At 44.9% G+C, this 12,825-nt stretch overlaps 1 protein-coding gene across 2 annotated transcripts in view; it reads right to left on the bottom strand.

Annotated features, from left to right (window-relative positions):
• MTHFD1L (methylenetetrahydrofolate dehydrogenase (NADP+ dependent) 1-like) overlaps positions 1 to 12,825 on the bottom strand; it is a 138,766-nt gene that overhangs the window by 88,762 nt on the left and 37,179 nt on the right. For both annotated transcript variants that reach the window (XM_012721984.1, XM_012721977.1), the window contains exons 10-13: positions 11,166 to 11,268; positions 7,461 to 7,537; positions 2,614 to 2,754; positions 2,166 to 2,234 (exon numbers count right to left, since the gene is read on the bottom strand). In XM_012721984.1, the coding sequence (XP_012577438.1) occupies positions 2,166 to 2,234; positions 2,614 to 2,754; positions 7,461 to 7,537; positions 11,166 to 11,268 (390 nt within the window). The remainder of the gene's footprint in view (positions 1 to 2,165; positions 2,235 to 2,613; positions 2,755 to 7,460; positions 7,538 to 11,165; positions 11,269 to 12,825) is intronic.

Below are 12,825 nucleotides of genomic sequence, written 5' to 3'. Positions count from 1 at the left end.
GGGCGGGGTTTGAATTCTTGCTGAAGTGGCTTTAGCTTCTTAGTGCTGTGCTTTAACCCGCTGTGCCACCAAGGAGGGCCCTGTAGTTTAATTGCAACCAAATTATCGATAGTCCCACGAGGGCTCAGTGTCATCCTGGACAGGGGACTCTCGGGTCAGCATAGGCGCTTCCCTGCACAGTAACTCCAGGTAAAGTGTTGGGACCTTTCTTTCCACTTCTCCCTCTTCACAAATTGAGTCTACCACAGGGAAGTTCTCAGCTGGTTATATACAAGAAGCCTACCGCCCAGAGGCTTCACAGGCATCTGTATCTTTAAGTCTTTCTAGAAGATTCCAATGTGCAACCAGGTTTGAGAATTACTGGTCTCCGGACAACCTGGAGCAACGTGATCCCTGATAACTTCCCGCAGGACCCGCAGTCACGTGTATGCAAACGCAGGCACCAAAGCAGCCTGCACCCTGATGGTGACTTTCGAGGACTGGCCTATTGGCTCCCTGGTGCCACTGCCTAGCTGGGTTAATAACCCTGAGTGACTATTTTTGTTTCTTAAATTAATTATTTACTTTTGCATAGAAGAACTGGGGTGTCGGTCACAGATGGGGGACGGGGGAGTGAGAGGATTCACCAGAGACAGTGGGGAGCAGAACAGGAGGATCTATTGAAATCCACTGCTGAAGGGAGCAGTGGGAGACAGGAGGGGTCTGCTGCGCCATGTGGGTCAGCTCCGTGGCTGGGGGTCAAACTCAGGCTGTGTGTGTGTGTGTGGGGGGGGGGTGACAGGGCTGAGACTGAGCCCCTTGGCCACCAGGGAGGCCCTGGAGACTATTCAGAGGGAACGCTGTGCTCATCTTTCAAAGCCCACTGCCTGTTGAAATAATGTCCAGGTGGCCTGCATCTTAGATGACAAATAGACCTGCAAGTATAAGAGAGAAAAATCACTCAGGGCAGCTTGGCCCAATGTGCTCATTTTGAGGGGGCAGAGTTATAAGGAGGCAACACCACATCTCTTCAGATTTTTTCTCACCTGGTCATTTACTAAACAAACATGCATTTTTAGGGGCAACAGGGTAATGATGCTTGTCGTGGATTTAATTATTCACTGAGGATTTACTGTGAGGCACATCCTTCCTAGGCAGTTGGGTGGCAAACACCAGGTCTCTTTTCTCGATGGGAGGACAAACAGGAGACAAACAAACAACAACAACAACAACAAAAACCCCACCAAACAAACAAAAAACAGAGCCCAGAGCCCCAGCTAGCATTCCTGTGGTGCAGAAGGACAGGACAGGACAGTGTTGGGCGGGCTGGACTGGAAGGGTCTGTAGGGTCGCGGACGGACCCAGGCAGTGCTATCTGTGAGCAACAGGTCTTGGCGGGGAAGAGGGATGAGGGGGCCGAGAGGGATGGGTGGGGCCAGCACCCCCAGGCCTGAGGACATTGGCCGTAAATGCTGCAGACCGAGGATTTCCTCCTGCTTGCCGCCTCAGGCCGAGAGCTGTCCCTGCACTCCCCGGCACATGCACATCTCCGTCTTCCACCCTGGCCTCCCACCTGTCTGCCCATCCCTGCTGCTGCTCCTGTTCTGCACCCGAGTCCGGGGGTCTCACTGACTACAGGAAGGAATAAGCCAACTACGGCATCAAATGAGTAAGACAAATGATTGTCTGATTCCAGAAACCTGGACGAAAATAGATCTATTCTAGTGAGAGAATTTGAGTTCAATGAAGACAAGAGCAGAGAAAGTCAGACAAAAAAACCTTACAAAGATTGGAATATTTATAACGTCTTTTCCTGGAAGACGTTTCTTGGCATTTAATGAGTGCTTTGCTTGGGAAAAACAAACCACAAACCCCAAAACTTAGTGATTATGGGAGCTTAAAAGAAAGTCATAAAAAAGGCAAAAGAGAAGCATTATCAACAAGGCCACGTGACTCACTGTGTGAAGGGCACACCTTGAGTTTCTACTTGGTCAAGGTCAACCAGCACTTCCTCAGCCAGTGCATGAACCGTATCAAAGACCCCACAAACACTTCACTTTTCCCCGCATGACCAAGGGGTCACCTTGGCCCCAGGCTGGCTGGAAATGCTCCCGCAGCGTGGTGACGCACGGGGATCGTGGCTAATGCACACTCAGGCAAGTTTCTGCAGAAAGAAAATCACTTACTTCCAGGGTCTGCATCAGATTTGGTTTTATTGCATCTTTCATCAAAACTGTCAAAGCACCTGTCACCCCCTGCAAAAGAGGAAAAAATGACTTAGATTGACAGAAGCTCATTCTGCAAGCAAAAAGCTCAGTATGTAGGATATGCCTACGAATGCTACAGAAGCTCACTTTTCATTTTAAATTCCTTCCCAATTTTCTGAAGACACTGAGCGAGTACCTTCCAACATAGGCGTCAGCGACTGGAAGGCCACGCTTTGAGCAAAAGCAAGTGAGAGTAGCTCTGAAAAACTTAAAAAGGGCGTGCAACACAGCTTCACCGGAGACATTTCAGGAGCAGGAGCGTGTGGGTGGATTCTCCCAAGGGCTTGAGAACCAATCGTCTTGTAAGACCCCTTCGAGGTCATCTATTTCCAATGGCACTGGAAGCTTCTGGGATGGACACACTCACCAAATCTTCTGCTGTCACGGGCTGCCCATTTTTGTCACTGGCCACTACCATTCTCCCCAGCCGCTCCTTCATGTCTGCAAGGCTGTCGGTCAGGGCCAGCACCGCCATGATCTCACTGGCCACTGCAATGTCAAACTGTGCCTGCAAAAGCCAGAGCCAAACACTGGTCAGCAACTGCACCCCGGGGATGGCCGCTTCCACAAGCAGACCCCTGGGGGTCTTTCTGGATGGGTCCATGTCACGCTCACACGTTTCCCAGACAATAGTGTCTAGAGACAGCCTGCTCCTATGCTTGGTTCTGGTAGGCAGCCTGCCCAGGCTGTCTCCATTTGCCCAGCTGACCCTGCCAGGCCACGGTTCCATCTGCTCCCGGTACTCTGGGGTCTGCTTTTGTATTTTGACATGTGGCCAGCAGTTAATGTGATGACCAGCCTGATGTAAGTGTCCACTACTTGAGACGGGTTTACTCCTCAATCTCTGGCTTGGAGGATTGAGGGTGAAGCCTGGTAGGTGGTCAATATTTATTGGCTACTCTGTGTCTAGCAAAGAAGTTAAGAGCAGACAGTGAGTGAAAATGGCCTCGAAGTTGGCTTCCCAGAGCTAGAGACCTCAACACTGCAGTGAGGGATTCTTGGCGGGTGCCAGCCAAGTCAAAGGTGACAGGGAATCAATTTCCAGCTGTGCACGAGCCATGGCCATATGAGACCCTGCAAATGTGGAGAGAGGCTACCCTCTGTGAAAGGTTCCTAGGATTCCTCAGCTTGCACTTGGCTCTGCCTCCAGGCTGCGCGGTCCAACAAGAGCTAAGTGTTTTGGGGAGACATGCATGTCCTCCTCATAGTTCAGCTATTGGACAAAACCACTTCATTACGCTCCAGCTGAATTCTCCCCCCAAGGGGCAAGTGAACCAGACAAGTTCAAGTTTATACAGAGAAAATGGCCATTCCTGGTGGAATCACCTAATGAGACATTTTATTATCCATTTCCGTCACTGTCAAGAAAGGAAATGAAGAAAATAAGAAGCTTTCTGGTTACTTCCTGGTTGAGATCTCATTGATTTAGGGAAAAATATTAAGTGAAAGTCAGATTCAACTATATTCAATTATTACATGGTCGATATAGCCTACTCTAAGCATAGGTGATTCTACACCGCTGTTCAATTGCAACCAGCAATATAAAAAAATGACTAAAAATATTCTATGCAAAACATAGGACTAGAGATAGTCCTAAAATTTAACCACACAAGTAGTATTTATAACACAGATATTTGTAATGAAAACAATTCCACAATTTTGCATCTTAAAGTAACATCAAAAAAGAAACAAACGGGGTAAATTTAAATAGCATGATCATTAATTTTATTGATTGAATGATATACCTGATAGAGAGCTACATGTTTTTATTATGCAAGAAAATGATTCCAAATAATATAAAGGAATAACCCAGATTATGTTTATTGTTTATCACAAATTTAAAAAGATAAGCAGTGATGGCATGGATGGAGAGTCAATATGACATCTCTGGAAATTTTCATCTATGTGTATATTATATATGTATGTAAAGGCATCTGCATTGGAAAGGAAGAAATAAAACTCACCATTACAGGTAACATGGTATTTTATGTGTATGTGTGTATAAAGTCCTAAAGATGCCACCAAAAAGAGTTAGAACTAATAAATACAGTGAAGTTGTCGATACAAAGTTCTAATATAAAAATCAGTTGTATATCTATAGTCCAACAAAATATCAGAAAGAAAAACTAAGAATCAATTCCTTTTATATTTGTATCAGAAAGAATACCAGGGAATAAATTTAACCAGGCAAGACAACTAAGACAATGAAGACAGAAATGGAAGACAAAGAAATAGAAAGCTACTCTATACTTGTGGAATAGAGGGATTAATATCTTTAAAGTGTTTATATCACATAAAGCAATTTACTGATTCAATATAATACCTATCAAAAACACCAATGACATTTTCACAGAAATAAAACAATTTTAAAACTTGTACGGAACCATTAAAGATGGGCAACCAAAACAATAATGAGAAAGAAGAACAAACTGGAGGCATCACCCTACCTCGATTTTAAACTACATTACAAAACGATGGTAAACAAAATGGCATAGCATTGATCTAAACCCAAGAACACAGGTAACTGGAATGGCATACAAACTACAGAAATAAATGCAGGCATATATAGTCAAGTGATCTATGACAAAAAGAGGCAAGAAAATACACAGGGAACACTTCCTTCAATAAATAATGCTGGGAAAACTGTATAAACAACATATGAAAAAATGAAACTGGAGCACTATTTTATACTACACAGAAAAATTAACTCAGAATTAATTATAGGGTCCTCCCTGCTGGCACAGCAGGTTAAAGCTCAGCACTAAGAAGCTAAAGCCACGTCAGCATGAGTTCAATCCCCAGCCCCAGAGGTGACCCACAGGGTGCGGCAGACCTCTCCTGACCTGCCCGCTGCCCCCCTCAGCAGTGTACTTCGTCAGTTGGCCTGTTCTGCTCCCCATACTGTCTCTGGTGAAGCCTCTCACCTCCCCAGAATGTCTGGCCTGTACCCCAGTTCTGTATGAATAAATAAATAAATCTTAAAAAAAAATTAATTATAATCTTGAACTTAAGACCTAGAACTATAAAATCCCTAGCAGGGAACAGGCGGTACATGTCTTCAAATCTGTCTTTTCTAATTTGACCCCAAGGATGAAGGCAACAAAACCAAAAATAAACAACTGCATCCAGTCAAATGAAAAGGCTTTCGCAGCCACAGGAATTAGTGACAAAACAAAAAGACAGCCTACTGAATGGGAGAAGACATTTGCAAATCATGTATTTGATAAAGGGTTAATGTTCAAAATATACAAATAAACCATTCAACTCATTGACAAACAATCTAATTTTTAAAATGGGCAGAGGAAGTGAATTAACAGTTTCCAACAGTCACATGGAAACATGCAATATCATTAACGGAAAAGCAAATGCAGAGCAAAACCACCAGAAGATAGTACCTCATTCCTGTCACAAAGACTATCATGAAAAAGACAAAAGACAAGTGTTGGTAAGGATGTGGAGAAAAGGTAAATGTCCTTGGTAAATGCATTGGTGATGCAGCCACTATGGAAAGCCAGCATGGACATTCCTCCAAAAAATGAAAATTAGAAATACAATATGGCTAATATTTCCACTTCTGATATTTACCCAAAGAAAAATACTCATGCGAGAAGATATGCATCTCCATGTTCATTGCAGTATTATTTACAAAGTTGCAGTATGGAGCTTTGTATGATTCAGATATACAAAGTTAACCGAATATTCAGCAATGGACAAATAAGTAAAGATGAGATCTATATACAGCATGGAATACTACTCAGCAATGAAAAAGAAATGGAACTTTGTCATTTGTGACAAGGATAGATCATCAACATAGTATACTCAGTGTAATGTCAGAGTCAAAGACTAAATGATTCATTTATATGTGGAATCTAAAACCAGAAAAAAAAACCCAACACCTCAGCCTATATCCAGACTGAAGAGTGTCAGTCATGGCTACGTTTTCTTCCAACTCCACTCACAGGGCCACTGCTAGTCCTCATGGTGCTGTCATGCAGCTGACAAAAGGCTACCCTTTCCTAAAAGTGTCCCATTATGTGCACTTGGTTTTTCCAAAAGAAGGGCACTTTTCACTGTTCGACAGGAGGCACAGGCAAATCAAATGTGACCATGGTGTGAGGCCACCCCAGGGCTGAATGGTGCACAGTGGGCAAACAGGCTTCCAGAATACACAAAGGAGTATTCTGGCTGCAGCACAGACAGGCATCATGGGAAGGTGACTGCCCACTGGCATCTTGGGGCTGTCCCCAACCACCGACCCCGAAGGGGATGCTGACCTATCCCATTTCTAAGAAGTCTATTTATTGTCACGTATCTGTACCTCAAGACTCCCCTAAAACAATCCTGCCATAATTTGCACTCCGGTTTCCACAGATAGAATTCCAGCTTCCTACTTTTCAGAAGCTTCTCAAAAGGATAAACCAATGAGTCTGGCTTCCTAGCCTGCATGTTGGCCAGAGCAAGAAATCTGTTCATGGGTGCAAGGTCCACGATTTGGAGGAGGTGGTAAGGTGTACGGGCTTGTCTTGTCTTCTTGACCCATATTCAAAATATTTCAAAGGACCCAAACTTGCCAAGAAGAACATTATACTTCCCATACTGAACACTATAGCAAAAGCGTTATTTTTCAACCAATAAAAACTTAACAATGCAAAGGCCATAAATCTAAAATGGTCTTAAAACAAAGTTTATTGCCAAAGAAGAATTTTAGAGGCCTACTGTGTCTGGATGAAAGATCATGAAATGAATTTACATTCCCTAAGTACCGTTAAAACGAAGGTTGGTATCATAATTTATCTTCCACAGTTTCTGGATTTGAGTAGTAAGACCTCCACCGTAAACTCTCGGGCTAACAAGCCCAACAACTAGGTGTTTGTTCTATGGTTTCTGAAATATGACTGATGCTGCTGAGATTTTCATTTTTTAGTTGTTACGTAGATGTAGCAAGAAATGGGCAGATTTCCACTAAAATATGTAAACATGTTTATCCCAGGGTCAACCTGAATGGCTCTTCCCAGAAGCACAATTACAACCTCCCGAGAAGGGTGGTGAGCTCCTCCCGGAGTCCTACTCCTCTCTCACAGTGTGCTGAGTAACTGGAAATGGACACCTTGACACAGTGTGGTCACACCTGTCACCAGGAGGAGGAGATAAACAGGCAGCCCCTGGGGCAGCTGAAACTCAGTGAGCACAGAGCCAAGAAGAGAAGCCACGTACCTCTCGGCAGTGCCCTTTCTCGGAGTCAGCCTGCCCAATTGTCATTTTCCGTAGAAATCGGTCATTTGTATCCAGTACTGAAAGAGAAGACAACAGATGAGCCAGCCAGTGAGGGTGGCCCTCCCAGCGCATGTCTGCACTGTTCTGAGAGCCGAGGATGCGGTGGAACTGTCTTTCAGTGGCAGGACACAGGGGGCTCAAACAGAGGATGAAAACATCAGGAAGTGGTAACAGTAAGGAAAACCATTTTTGAAGCAGTGACTTTTTATAATGAAAGCTATGGTTCTAAGGAGCAATTCAGCTTCTTAAAATGTGAGAAACACTAAACCACCAGATGATCCAGAAATGTCACTGTCTATGGCCACTAGAACAAAAAGCTGACAGTCAAATAGACATTTGCACACCCATGTTCACAGCAGCATTATTGACAGTAGCCAAGACAGAAAGCCAACAAGTGTCCATTATAAACAAAATTATAAACAAAATGTGGTACGTACAAGTAATGGAATATTATACAGTCACACAAGGAACAGATTTTTGATAGGGAGCAATACAGATAGTTATTGAAAACATAAAGCAAACCGAAATAGGCCAGATATAGAAGGCAGTATGTGATTCCATTTATGCATGAAGTACCTAGAATAGGAAAATTCACACAAACAGAAAGTTAAATCGTGGTTAGCAGAGGGAGAAGAGGAGTTATTTAATCAGTAAGCTTTCTAGAAGATGATGAAAAAGATTTTGGCTTCAAATCGTGGTGATGGGGCAGCAATGGTAAACCCTATGAATACTTAATGCCACAGATGGCTCACTTAGGAATGGTAAAATGATATATTTTGTCTATTTTACTACAATAAAAAACATATATCCAAGTAAAACAGTATGGTGAAAGGAAGGGGAGTTGGACCAAGTCAATCGCAATTAGAGCAAGCACCAATTCTCTTTATTGTCCTTCCTTGGCTTTTTTCAGTTGCACAGATTCACGCTGTCTTTGTGAAGTTTAATTTGATTTAGTAAAACTAAATTTACAATGCTGGGAAGCAAAGCCAAGCACAGACTTCACCAATAATTTATATGGCATCAAGTCACAAGTTATCCACACTGGCAACGCAGATCCAACTTGCTAAATGTAGAATAGTGACTGACAAAAATAGTGACAAGAAATATCTATTTGGGAACTAAAAGCGTCTGTAGGATGGAAAATGTTAACTTTTTCTTTCCCATAAAAAGCCCTGGAGACTGATCACCCTTGCCCAGCTTGCCAGCTTCCAACTCAGGGCAACCATCTCTTTCTATCCATGTAATTCTCTCTCTCTCACTCACACACAGACACACACACACACACACACACGCACACACACACACGCACCCTCTCTTATACAGACTCATACACCCTAACATCCTCAAATACTCATCACACATATAAACCTTTATGACTTTACAACATACAGAGTGTGCTGGTGGGAATGCAAACTAGTACAACCACTCTAGAAAACTGGAGGTTTCTCAAACTGCTAAACATAGAGCATCCCTACGACCCAACAACCCCACTCCTAGGTATCTACCCAAGAGACACAAAAACACTAATTCAAAAAGACACCTGTACCCCCATGTTTATTGCTGCTTTATTTACAATTGGAAAGACATGGGATCAACCCAAATGCCCAAAAGTGGATGACTGGATGAAAAAGATGTGGTACATAGACACAATGGAATATTACTCAGCAACCAAAAAAGATAAACTCATGCCTTTTGCAGCAACATGGATGGAGCTGGAAGGGATCGTGCTTAGTGAAATAAGCTAGAAAGAAAAAGAAAACACTGATGGCTTCACTCATAGCAGGAGTATAAAGGACCAAGGGAGAAAGTAATAGTAATAATGAACAACTATATACCAGCGACATTTTACAGGAGTGGAGTGAGGAATGGGATCAAATAAGAGAGGGTGTTGTGAGGGGAGTGCACTGGTGATGGCACAGGGGTGATTTGGTGATGGGAAGCCCACGGGGATTGCAACTGAGATGGAAAAAGGCACAAAATGATGTAAAAATAAACTATTAGAAAAATTAAAAATAAATACAGAGTGCTTTACATTTGATAGACAGGCATACAGACAGATTGATAGAAACAAGTGCTTTTCAGTATTAACACTTGCTAGTCCTTATTCCCAGGACCAATTATATAAAGTAAAGTATTCCCTTTTTACGTCTAATACACACAATTTGATATTACAATTGATCTTTTTATTGGAAATTCACCTGGGCTTAATTTAAAAGAACACAAATGAACAACAAAAAGAAAGAAAGAAGGAAAGAAAGAAAAAGGACTCATCTATGATTAATAACACCAAAGCCTGCCTGGCCCTGGGCCCCGGCAGAGCAGACATCTCAAACACAGCGGGCTGCGGGCGCCTGGGATCCCGGGCGCTGCCGCTTCCGCTGGTGTAAGTGTGTCGCGGACTGACCCACGAGGCCTGGTGGGGAGAAGGCATCCGAAGAGGGAACCTCCAGATGTGGTAGCGGCTGGATGGGAAGGGGGTGTCATTTAATGCTCAGCATCCACATGAGGGGAAAATGAGTGAGACATTTGTCCAGAGTCACACAGCTCATCGGTGTGTGCTCCGCCCCCTGATGCTGTTGCTTCACCTTGGTTGGGTTAGTAGGAAAACACTGAATTCTGAATGACCTGGGTGAATGGATTCTCAGGAGGGAAGCAGGGTGAAGGGGTGAGCCCCATCTGTGGGGGGCGGAGGCAAGAAGGGGGATGGCCAGGTTAGGCAGGACAGAGACAGGCCCACCTGGCAGGACACCAGGCAGGGAGTAAAGGCAGGTGCAGTCATCATACGGCCATGCCGCGGGCCGGCAAATTTCCCACACGGAGGCGACAGATTCTGCCACCCAGGAGGGGGACTTCTGAGCACGCGCCAGGACAGCATCTCCATAACATGCACCTGCTGAACTGGGGAGTGGACATGGCAGTAAGAAAATACCTTGAAAGGTAAATGCAATAAGTTAGGTGTCTGGAAGGAGCCAGGAAGGGGAGGAGGGAGCAGGTCTGAGCAGCACAGCACAGGGAGCTTGTGTCCACACGGCCCAGCAGCGCTCACCCGCAGCCTATGGGTTCACCCGACATGTCGCTGGCCATCTCCACATATGCTCGGGCCCAGGAGGAATCTGGCAGCAGGAATCTGGCTCAGTGCTAGGCTAGATCCCCACTTGTGCGGCTCTGCCCGCTGCCTCGCCCCGCAGAGGGTGGTGCAAGAGGGGGACGCAGCTGCAGGTGAAGGGTCAGAGGAGTGAACAGACACAGAGGAAAGATTCCACTGTGAGAATATAAACGAGAGAGCTGCCTGGAGCAAGTGGCCAAGGAGTGACAGGGTAAAGACGGTGGAGAGCAAAGCCTTGAGAACAAGGACACAGACTTTACTTTTCTGAATATAGGAAAAGGGTCAGAGAAGAGACAAAGAAAAAAGCTCCTGCCAATTCTAGAAAAGGTGGCGTGGGTGGAACTTAGCCCAGAAGGGGCAGTTGGCTTAAGAGACGAAGACTTTTCTCCTGAATAGGAGGCGCGGATGGTTGGTTTCTGCATTACATGGTGGGGTCACAAATCAGAAGCTGGGATGAAATAAAATGAACGTTTGTGAATTGCTTCAAGAACTTCCCCTGGAACCTCCAGGACCCACTCAACGGGGCAATCAGCACCCACCTCTCTGCCAGGTGATGGTGGACGGGTCGATGTTGAGCCGCGAGAATTTACTGATTTCCTCTTCTGTCAGTGAGCTCGGATCAGTCTTTTTAATTCCCAGTTTCTAATGATCAGGAAGAAAAAAATGCAGTGTTTTTGTTATGAATAGACAGCAAAATGTAGCCAGAATCACCCCTTCATTTTCCCCATGACTAATCATGAAGTCTTCTTAGAAAATTTCACCAATCCTCAATTGCAACTTCAGCAATAAAATGAAAAGCCCATTTTATTGGCCAAATGGCCTCGCCAAAGACACAGAGAGGCCTCGGCGCCTGACGTCAGATGTCATCAGGGAAACGCGAATGAGATGACAGATACCAACGACCTAAACACCAGTGCGGGTGGGTATGTGGGCAACACAGTTCTCATTCAGAGGTGGAATTCAAAACGGTGTAATACTTAGGAGACAGCCGACAGCTTCTTACAAATCCAAATGTCCTCCCCCCACCCCATTTAATCTAGCAAATGCCAGGCACGCATTTACCCAAAGGAGCTTGAAAGTGTCTGTTCACAGGGCCCTCACTTCAGCTTGAGCTTGATCCCCACCTGGGAGGTGACCTACATGGTGTGGCAGACCTCTCCTGACCCGCCCGCTGCTCCCCTCAGCAGTGTACTTGTCATTCTGCCTGTTCTGCTCCCCACTCTGTCTCTGGTAGAGCCTCTCACCGTCCCTGAGCCTCCGGCCTGTACCCCAGTTCTGTATGCACAAATAAATCTTAAAAAAAAAAAACCAAAAAAACAAAAAGGCCCTCCCTGGTGGTGCAGCGGGTTAAAGCACAGCACTAAGAAGCTTAAGCCACTTCCGCATGAGTTCGATTCCCGCTGGTTCTGGAGGAGATCCACAGGGCGTGGCAGACCTCTCCTGACCCGCCTGCTGCTCCCCTCAGCAGTGTATTTCGTTGATGTGCCTGTTCTGCTCCCCACTCTCTCACCGACCCTGAGCCTCTCACCGACCCTGAGCCTCTGGCCTGTACCCCAGTTCTGTATGCACAAATAATCTTTAAAAAACAAAATGGCTGTTCACATAAAACCCTGTGCATGGATATTTACAGCCGTTTAATTAAGTATTGCCCACACTTGAAATGACAACCGTAAACTACAAAAGGTGAATGAATAGAAAGCTACAATCCATTGAAACGACAAGGTATTCTTGAGTGCTAAAAGGAAATGAGCTAGGAAGCTATGAAAAGACGTGAAAGAAACTTAAATGCATATGTAAGTCAAAGAAATCAGTCTAAAAAGGCTAACTACTGTGTGATTCCAACTCTGAGACATTCTGGAAAAGACACAACTTTGGAGACAATAAAGGGATGAGTGGTTGACAAGAGTTACGGGGGAGGAGGCAAGAATATCAAGAACTCAGGACACTTAGGGGGTGAAACTGCTCCCAGGATTCGATCCTGGTTGATCTGTGCCATTATTCCTTTGTCCAAAGCACACTGTGTACAACCAAACCATGGGCCGAACGCTGGGTGACCGTGACGTATCAGCCTAGCCTCAGTAATGGCAGCAACCACTCACACTCTAGTAAGAGAGACTGACAGTGGGGAAGGCTGCCATGGCTCAGGGGTCGGGGGCACAGCGGACATCTCTATTCCTGCTACCCCACTTTTTTTGTGAG

The sequence above is a fragment of the Condylura cristata genome, unplaced genomic scaffold, assembly GCF_000260355.1.
Source record: "Condylura cristata isolate star-nosed mole 26May11 unplaced genomic scaffold, ConCri1.0 scaffold00001, whole genome shotgun sequence".
In the NCBI taxonomy this organism is placed as follows: domain Eukaryota; kingdom Metazoa; phylum Chordata; class Mammalia; order Eulipotyphla; family Talpidae; genus Condylura; species Condylura cristata.
Note: the sequence above shows the minus strand (reverse complement) of the source record. Positions and strands in the feature narration are given on the sequence as shown.